We start from the raw sequence: 10,287 nt of genomic DNA, 5'->3' as shown, positions 1-10,287 counted from the left end.
AAGGGCCATACTCAACTTGGGTAGAAAGCACTGGTAATTCCTTCATAAAGGTCGCTCTGCTTATGCATGACGGGAAACGTGAAAGCTTGCGAGTGCCAAAGTGTTTGCACACAGCGGCTTTAGTGTAACTTACACCAGCACATCCCCAGAGTCACCCCAACCTCAGAGTTGCCCCAGGCGTTAACTGTTCACTGAGGTAACTGAGGCCGCAGGCGTTGGACGCCGTCCCCGCTCCCTCAGCAGGTGCTGCTGGCACCCACAGCCAGGTCTGGTCAGTCAGTCGCTCATACACAGCTGAATAATGCCTGGATTCAGTGGGTTAGAGGTAAGCAAGCCCCCATGGCCGCTGTTACGAAGCTCTTGGACGCTGGGCACCCCGGCACAGCGGCGGGCAGCGCGTTAAGGGTCATACTCAACTTGGGTAGAAAGCACTGGTAATTCCTTCATAAAGGTCGCTCTGCTTATGCATGACGGGAAACGTGAAAGCTTGCGAGTGCCAAAGTGTTTGCACACAGCGGCTTTAGTGTAACTTACACCAGCACATCCCCAGAGTCACCCCAACCTCAGAGTTGCCCCAGGCGTTAACTGTTCACTGAGGTAACTGAGGCCGCAGGCGTTGGACGCCGTCCCCGCTCCCTCAGCAGGTGCTGCTGGCACCCACAGCCAGGTCTGGTCAGTCAGTCGCTCATACACAGCTGAATAATGCCTGGATTCAGTGGGTTAGAGGGTAAGCAAGCCCCATGGCCGCTGTTACGAAGCTCTTGGACGCTGGGCAGTGCAGAGGGCAGGGTGAAGGATCAAGCCTGGATTTGTGCCCGCACGAGGGGTGCAGGGGGCTTCAGGAGCAGCCTGGCTCTGCAGCACTGCCTCCAAGCTAGGTTGGACCCGGCTGCAAAATGAATATTTTCCATACCGAAGCTGTTTCATAGCTGATCGACAGAAAAGGGGAACACGGGAGATGTACAGAAGACGGTCTCTCCTCAGTCTTCTGCATCCTGCTTTAAAAACTTGCCTGCTTGACACAGGAGGAATAGAAGTGCCGTGTCTCCCAGGGCATCCCCCTCGCTTTCATAGCCGCTAAGCACTCCACAGTGCAATTATCCACAACACAAACACTGAAATATAAGCAATTTGTTCAATGTCAAAGGAGGATCATGACGAAGCCAAGTTCTCAAACCTGTGTCTTGTCAAGTTTAGCACATTCCCCTCTTCTCAGAGAGGCTGGCTGGAAAGGAGATATAGAACCAGCCACGTCAGGTTATCGTCACACCATTGCATTGAAGTTACATGAACATGGAACAGTGAGGAGCGCTGGGCAGCCAGCTTTTTGACTGATGTCAACTTAGAAGCACATACTATACAAGAACTATAAAGCAAAGCTGGCTGAACCCCTGTAAGCATCTTAGAGCTGAATAAGATTGCTAAAGGTAATTTAGAAAATGCTTGTGGTCAGGCAGTTGGACTAGATGATTGTTGTAGGTCCCTTCTGACTGAAATCATAGAATCTTATTCTATTCTATTCTATTCTATTCTAAGCAGAATACAAATAATTTTAAAATACCATCCAAAAGATTAAATTTAGTTCTTTTCATAACAGTTCTCTGCATTAGTCTTAACGTTCTACTGCTCCAATAAGTAAAACAGTATAATTACTCATTCCATATCAACAAGTACATCTATATTTAAAAAAAAAATGTTCAGTCAATAGGACATGCTGGTGTGTCCTATTTTAAAGAAATTGCTTATATCACTTTGGAATTTTATCTGGTGCTCACAAAGTGAGACAAGATAATTGCTCAGAGGAGTTGAATGTAAATACTATCATTTGTAACGTAAAATGGAGTTATGAATACTAATGCATGAAACAAAGCCTGCCCAGCTGACAGCTTGCAAGACACATCTGGCCTCCAGGACAATTTTCCACTGTCGTATAAAATTGTACATCTCATCTGACAACTGGCCTTAGTATAAATGGGACTGATGTCATCCACTCCCAATTGCCAAGAAGTTGAGAAGTCTTGCATTAGATTTACAACTTGTTTATTCTTACCAAGTACGGAGGCCAAGGCATACTTCTGGCCCTATAAATCCTTATATAATACCCATGTCTAAGCAAAGGACATGAAAGTAAGCAAAGTGCTGGATATAAAACTCCATGACTTACAGAAAAAATACACATACACAGCACTTTGAGGAAGCAAGTGTAGCATAGCTAGGTTGTCCCACACTAACTATAATTGAACTACAGCAAATTAATATCAGTGGGGACACATCACAAAATATCAACCACAGACCAATCCAGCAGTCTTGGAGAGTTTATAGTCTCATTTTTAGCCCTTGCTGAAGCTGTGTTCCATGTTCACCTGTGCTACTTAGTATTATATTCTAACTTAACATTACTGTATAGAAGTATCTGAAGTCTCACTGGGATGTGCAGTGAACATGAGAACTGAACTTCTGCCCACCGATTTTCCTTGCAATTGTTTGTATCTATTATGTGCAGGGTATGAAGCAAGCACAGATGTCGTTATAATATGTCCTTGGCATACCAGCTACTGATATAATATTTTGTGTAATTATATTGCAAAGCTCTACAAAATATTTTGGATTTTTCAATTCTAAAAAAAAAAAAAGAATAATCATCATAGTTTTGACTCCATCTTCAGATTTATTTAAATATAGTTTCTAAAACATTTGGATGATTACAAATGCCAAGTGTGCAAAACGAGTGGATGCCTTCAACAATTAGGTTTTTAAATTGTTAGCTTGTGTGTTTTATCTTACAAGCCCAATTGACACAAGTAGTCCCAGTAAAGTCCGCGGTACGACAACAAGAATGACTGACTAATACTGTAAGTAAATCTTGCAGGATAAAAAACCTTAAATTGGAGGACGTCTTTCATCCTTCTGAGTGTTAAACAACATTATTAATACTTGAAATTACTATTAAACTTTTTATCTGTATTAACAAGGACTTGTAGGTTTTAAAATCAAATGGTTCTTTTTCCAACTATGTGACTTGGGGATAGTATCCTGTTTAATTATGTGGATTTTTTCCATTTATGCCTCCTTTATCTTGTGAGGTTTTGTTTCCTTGTTTTTGTTAAACACTTTATTTCGTAACACACATTCTTTAAGTTGTATACAAAAAAACTTCCAACATTAGTGTGCTGTTCATACTTTATTTTATTAAAATAAGTTACAAGACCCCAAATTACCTTCCCATTTAATGGACGGATGACATCGGCACATTTTCTACTCTGCCTTGCCATTTCACAGTTTTATATAATGTGATATACTGTATCCATTCATTTTTTCTGGATTTACTTTTAAATTAGAGAATAAAAATGCAGTTACTTCAGAAAAGCAGTACCTGCTGTACTACTTGTAGTACAAACTGAAGCACAGCAGGTATAGGTAGCTTTATGGCTATAAAGTGACTGTACATGAAGATCCTCAGGGTCACTGTATTTTCAAGACTGTTGTCTTCCTGAAGTCTTCTTGATGTTTGTCAACAGTAACAAACCAACTGCCGTATTGTAAGCTGTGCAACAAAATAAAGCTTGCGGAACACAATAAAAAGGATTGCTTCTGAAAGATTATTTTAAAATTAAGTAGAATGATAGCTCAGACAACCTGCTGTCTGCCTTGATACGCCTGCAGCTTCTCAGACACTTCATCTAGTGGTCAGCTGTTAAGAGCAATATAACAGATGGCTATAAGGTTTGGTTTATTTATAATCTTTCTCATTGCTGCGTTTTCAACAAACAGTCTGTTTTCTAAATGAGGTCAATACATTCTTGAACCTGAGATTTCAAAACATTTTAGAGATCTGTCAAGGTCTGGCCACTTCCCAAATGATCTCAACAACCCTAATTTCTTAGAAGGGGTTGGGCCAAGTGACATTCAGGGCTGAGGAGCAAGTGATTGTCTCTGCTGCTTTTTCCAGGTTGTCTTGAAAGGACGCTAGGGATACAAATTGCCCACCAAAGAATAACTCTGAAAGAAAGCGTCAGTTCTTTGTATAAAGTACTCCCCTAAATCAATTACTATTTGAACAGGAGCACCTTTTACAGAAAAAAGCACGTAGTCTCAAAAATTTCCAGCAACGAAAATCTTGGTAAATTGTCACAGTGATCTACCACTCTCAGTTCTAAAAATTGTGCCTTATGTAGAATCACAGCTTGCCCAACTTTAACTTCCAGTTATTAGTTCCTGCCATGCCATCTGAGGGCATTTATTCCAGCATTCAGGTTTGCTGTGGTACCACAGAGTTCACCACTTTCTCTTTTTTTTGTTGTTTTTTTTCTCTCCCACGTTTGTGAAATGTCTAATCCGGGGGCTGACCACATTTCTCTTCACTGCCGCAGGCGCCGCACTGCAGCAAATGAAGCTGGCAAATCCCCGCGCAGCGTAGCTGGCACCCGCCAGCCTGCACCTCGGATGTCCCGTGGACCCGAGGCTTGCCCAGTGCCTCCAACCTCGGCACCCTGCCTCGCAGCTCTCCCGTTTTCGTATTTCCCAGCAGCTGGATATTAACAGCCTAGCACATTTTCACGGAAAAGAAGAAGGTGCATGAAAATTGCTTGGGACAGCGCCTGCCTGCAGAGGTGGGATGCAGAGGAATACCGCAGCTAATGGGACTGTTGTCACACTGCCTGTGAAGTTGTTTTGAAAACTTTGGGACATAATAGGAAGGCTCAAAACTGAGCATTTGCTATAACAGTAACAGTAATCTGGAAGAATTATGAACAGAGCAATGCCTGATGTTCAACATAGCATATATAATCTAGGGGATGTGAGCATGTGCATTTTATCTGTATCTTGATACTAAAGCCCTTCAATGAAATGCGGAAGCATAATGGTATTTGCAATGACCAAGATTTTGCTCCATAACATTTCTACAATCACCATGAAAATACTTTCTGTTTTGAGGGATGTTCCTTCCCTGGCTTATATCAAAACAGCTACCTCTAAAATACCAGTAAAGAGCTGGATGCAGAAGATTGCGTAAGAAAAAGGATATATTTTGTGGACAGAGCTTCAAGGCGTGAGGTGACTGAGTCCTGCAGGGCAGCTATGGCTTCACACTTACAGGATTCTTCAGTTGTTACAAGACTGCTCGTTACGGCTCCTAAGAGAGAAAACAGCATTTAGAATATTTATGACAATTATCGAACATTTAAATCCCAGGAAAATGCTTGATTCTGCAACGGGAGTTGAACTCACGCTGTGAGACTACAGCAAGCACTGCAACCCAGGGCAGTGAACAGGGGCCAGTGTGTAGCCAGAAGCACAAGTGTCATAGTCCAGAAACAGGACAGGCAAGAGAGAGCTTGACTCTAAATGAGGAGGAGGCAGAGCAGTGCGTTCCTAGCCTACCTACCTGGATCCTCTGCACTCTTTAAATTAGACATTATTGAGTAAAAAATAAAAAGAGGCCTGGGTGCAGGGACCAACCAGCCTCCCCCATCAACTCTAATTGCTGACTAGAGTGAATCTTCCCTTTGCCTGTTCTCTCTCCTTCTCATCCAGAATATCCCCCACCTCAAAATGTAAGGCACCCTGGGAAGTAGAATGAGTGTGTTCAAGTGATGCAGACTGAGAAGAACCTGCAGTCCAGGTCTCCATCTTGTACATAGTGCTTTGACCATCAGACTATCCACACAGGAAGGCCACTGGCATCACTGTAAACAGAATCTATAAAATAAGCTGTATTTAAGGCAATGACTAACTTGGGTTTCTCTTCAGAAGAATCATAGAACCACAGAATGGTCTGGGTTGGAAGGGACCTTTAGAGATCATCTAGTCCAGCCACCCTGCCATGGGCAGGAACATCTTTCACTAGATCAGGTTGCTCAAAGCCCCATCCAACCTGACCTTGAACACTTCCAATGATGGGGCATCCACAGCTTCTCTGGGCAACCTGTTCCAGTGTCTCACCACCCTCATAGAAAAGGATCTCTTCCTTATATCTAAATCTATCTATCTATAAAATCAAGGTTTGCTGCCCTGTCACAGCTGGATTGTAATGGCATTTGGGGTAGCCATAACTTCCAAACACAGCACTTCTGAGAATGCATTAAAGTCCAAAGTGAAGCCTCCAGGGAGTTTTGCAAGCCAAGCAGGAAGGCACCTAGTGATTTTAGGCACATAAAGAGTTGGTCAGTATCAGAAATTGGTCAGTTTGCATCAGTTTCTGAGATATGGGTGGAATTTAGATACCCAAGACTCAGCTTGGGATTAGAATTGGAAGAACTGAATTTACCACTTGGTAAACAATACAAAAATGAAAGCAGGAACACACGTATTAATTTTAAATACTAAGCAATAGAGGTTCAGCTAAATCATCAATGTGTATCACCTCACAAGTACTCTTGGTTTGTAACATTGGCAATACGCATGCATAGGGAGTATCATTTTCGATTCATCAAGAAGTGTGAACACAAGTCCATTCCAATGTCCCATGAATATGGATGGAGGGAACAACAATGTTCAAATGGGCCCAAATGAATTTAAAATCTGGTAGAAAGGCACAGCAATATTAATAGAGGAGCCAGTTAGTACGACAGAGAAGTAATCAGTCTCTTAGGAAAGAGAAAGCAAGCGTTGGCATACTCTGCAGTGATTCCATCAAATCTGTTCCTAGCTCTTGCCCTCACTCTTCCAGACTTACCAGGGCCGAGCCTCAGCTGTCCTCAAAAATTCCTTTGTCTCCATAATCCACCACAAAACCAGGGGTGATCACAAAGGGCTCAGAGATGATAATTTGATTGTTGTATAATAATACGTCAGGCATCAGCTGATGGCTGTGAGTTCTTAGCTGCATGGAAGGCAATTCAACCTCACCTACTCCATAAAGAAAACAGGAGTTAAGGCAAGCTGCACCACTTGCTGCAGGCTAGGAACAAACATATCAACAGCTACTGAAGCACCGCTACTGTAGTGAGATTACCATCTACGTCTGAGACCAGAATAATAAGCTTCCAAAGGCAGAGCCTCCTTAAAAGAGGGTCTACAATTATGAAATACACTTTCAACAAGTTATCAAGAAGGATTACTTGTGTGTAATACCTGTCACTTTATACATGTGTTTTTATGTTGCTTGCAAAGGCAACGACAGCAGATTATTCAATTTTTTTTTCTGTAGATATATAAATGCATAGCTGATCAATGCCAAACAAATTATGTGAGCATTATAACAGTAAAACAATAGAAATATTATACCTGGATGCAATTTCTCTTTTTTTTCTGAATTGTTTTGGTTTCTCTTTTTGCTTATCAATCATGCCATTGATACTTCCATTTTGCAAGGAAACTGATGGCTGCTTGAATTACAGAAAAATGACTGAAATATATCAATTTCAAAAGGTGGTTCATTCAGTGTTTCACTGAAAAAAAATCTATGAACAGATTCATTTCTAGCAGTGCAGAAATTCATTTTTCTTAGAGCCAATGTTGAAACTGGTGTCTTCTTGATTCCACTGAACCTGTATTTGTTCAGCTCCCTTCTTTGGAACATTCCACAGGCTTTATGGTTGATGTACAAAGAAGAGCTGTTCAAGATTCAGCTGGAGGAAGGCCAGTTCAAAATATCACACCAATGTGGTCAGTTTCCAACCAACTGCCAGTTAAGTTTTCATGTTCGCATTTAAATTCTCCAGTGACAGATACTGATCCTCCTTGGATTATGTCTGTTTTAACAAAATTACTTTTCCAACCAACTTTGGCAACTGCCCAAGGGTACCCTGAGGTTTTCTACAGTCCTTCTGTGAAATTTAGTCTTCCAGTATTTGATATTCAAAATCTTGGGCACTCCCGGTGCCACTGGGATGCCCAACAAGTCATACAAAACATGTTAGATTTGTGTTTTTACACTGCATCTGTGTTTAAGTCCAGACCTACAAAAAATTACTATTTTTGCAGATGGTGTTTGGCTATATCCACCTATTTTATAACTTTGCTCTTACATAGGGTCCTTAGCCACTTGATGTAATGGCAAGTTATTCCTGCTCTGAACCAAAGATCAGCCTAGGTACTTCTTGAGGTCCCTTCCAACTCAACTTTACTTATGATTCTACATCAAATGGTGCAGAGGTTCTGCCAACAGTTGATGCCATTATTGCCCATGTGAAGGGAAAGCAGTTGGTGAGTTCATGTCTGCCCCACTCAGCTTGGAGGAGTGGACAAGAACATGTGGTTTAGCATTGCAAAAGTTCTTCTGACGCCAGTTCTGTTCCCCTCTGGCCCCCCACCATCCTCCAAATGCTGGTACGCAACTGAGTCCCATGCCCCAGAGACAGATGTCCCAGAACCCTGCCTTGCCAATCCCCCCAATTATTCCCATTTCATAAGGAAATGCAGATTATAACAGATTTTTTTTTAAAATACTGTAGTTTTAAATACAATAACTGCTATAACTAAACAAGAAGGATCAAACTAGCTCACATTAGTGGAAACAGGCAGAAAAGAATGAAAAGGGATTATACTTTCAGGGAGTTAGTGAGTTAATGTAACGTTTCTCAAACAGATTAAAAGGATTTAACGCATTAAAGAGAAGTACTTCAATAAATATATTCAGAAAAAAACCCATTAAATTATTACTTGAGCATGTTTTCTCATCTGGATTTAAGGTAAAGCCTTCATAGCAGTCACAGGTATAGGATCCACCATTACTCACACAGACCTGCTCACAGTCATGGGTTCCTGGTACACATACATCAGTTCCTACAGAATGCATTTTGGAGAAAGAGTTACCCAAAAACAAGGTAACATTTTTTAATGCTTCCCAATGGCAATGCTTTTCCATGCCGGGAGCCTATCCTATGTGAATCTTACCAGGAACTACCGAGACATGTAACTGATCTTGCCTCGGAGCAGCAAGATGAACTAATTGCCTTACTGGGGTCTCCCTCAGTCCTGACTTCGTACCGTCTATGCTCACTCTGACTGCAGCTGCCTAACCCTACCAGATGTGAAGCGCCAGATCACCTCCAAAGGCATGCTATGAAAAGTTTCCAGCACACAATAACTTTACAGTAAGGAGACAGGGAAGGAAAGAAACATTTTTTTAAAAATTACATTTTCACTGTAACACAAAGTTAGCTGAGAAACTAAAGAAACAAACAGCAACATGAAATTCAGCCTGGAGGGGAGGACGCCATCTCAAACAGTCTCCTGCATGGTGGTACACAGCTTCCACAGTACTGCAGAGTGCGTGACTGTGACTAACCCCAGCTCTTCTCTCTTCAATTATTTCTCAGTTCTGGATTTGCTGAATATTGCATAATTACAGTTTTTTAAATACAGTGAAGGCCTTAGTTATAAGGTGATAAAAAAAGACCAAATGGTAAGCAGTTACTAGCATTGTTGCATATAAAGTGCTTTATGTCTCTGAATGTTGCTCGAAACGGAAAAGGCAGAGTGACATAGAACTGTCTTATAACGCTTGAATGCATGTGAAAGTTTCTCAAACAGATCCAAATATACTAACCTGCTAATGAGAGCTATTTCAATACGTGCACTGAGCTGGGGAGGGTATGGGGGGATAGGGAACAGCAATCTGCTCTTACTTGAGCAAGTCTTCTTGTCTGGATTCAGGGTGTAGCCTTGGTGGCAGTCACAGGTATAGAACAGATCATCTCTCACGCAGACCTGCTCACAGTCATGCCTTCCAGGTGCACACACGTCGACAGCTACGGCAGGTATTTGAGAAGAGAAGAATATTAATCAATACCCAAACTTCAGCCTTTTTGGTTGGTGTTAGTAATTCCCGTTTGCAAGCATATCTTCATTTGGATTCAAATCAGGATGTTTTTATTGCATGTCGCATGTTATTAGCCATAGTAGGGTATTCAGAGTGTGTTTTTATCTGGCTATCAACATCACAAAATTAATATGATTTTTGGAATACTGGCAACACTTTTTTGCAGTTGCAACAGATTGCAAAAGGAACTGAACTAGCAGTGACCCAGTTACAAAAGAATTATCCAAAGGCATTTCAGAGAACAAATATCTGGATTTTAAGTAACTTTGGCATTATTTCAGCTCTTATTGAGTTGGATAAGACACTGTTTTATGGAGTGAAAAGACCACAAACAGAAGAGTAGACATGGCTGCTAAAAAAAAGAGAGACGTGGCACCCGCTGCCAGTTACAAAGTGGGTACTTTATGTGTGAGGCTGATGTTGTCTGCCAAATTTAACACGTCAACTCTGAAAGGGCAAGCTGAGAAGGAGTTCCTACATTTGGATATCTTTGCAGTAAGGAGGTCCAGTAAGGCACATGG

General features: G+C 41.6%; 2 protein-coding genes across 2 annotated transcripts in view; both read right to left on the bottom strand.

Moving 5' to 3' along the window:
- Positions 1-994, bottom strand: part of WDR35 (WD repeat domain 35) — a 50,366-nt gene extending 49,372 nt beyond the window's left edge. Inside the window, exon 1 of the mRNA XM_009290690.2 lies at positions 914-994. Coding sequence (XP_009288965.1) covers positions 914-994 — 81 coding nt within the window. The remainder of the gene's footprint in view (positions 1-913) is intronic.
- Positions 995-3,250: 2,256 nt separating this feature from the next.
- The window catches only part of MATN3 (matrilin 3), a 16,235-nt gene continuing 9,198 nt past the window's right edge, over positions 3,251-10,287 (bottom strand). Inside the window, exons 6-9 of the mRNA XM_019474962.1 lie at positions 8,605-8,727; positions 7,466-7,490; positions 5,027-5,118; positions 3,251-3,683 (exon numbers count right to left, since the gene is read on the bottom strand). Of these exons, the coding sequence (XP_019330507.1) occupies positions 3,628-3,683; positions 5,027-5,118; positions 7,466-7,490; positions 8,605-8,727 (296 nt within the window). The 3' untranslated portion in view covers positions 3,251-3,627. The remainder of the gene's footprint in view (positions 3,684-5,026; positions 5,119-7,465; positions 7,491-8,604; positions 8,728-10,287) is intronic.

The sequence above is a fragment of the Aptenodytes forsteri genome, unplaced genomic scaffold (genome assembly GCF_000699145.1).
Source record: "Aptenodytes forsteri isolate BGI_AS27 unplaced genomic scaffold, ASM69914v1 Scaffold138, whole genome shotgun sequence".
Taxonomy (NCBI): Eukaryota; Metazoa; Chordata; class Aves; order Sphenisciformes; family Spheniscidae; genus Aptenodytes; species Aptenodytes forsteri.
Note: the sequence above shows the minus strand (reverse complement) of the source record. Positions and strands in the feature narration are given on the sequence as shown.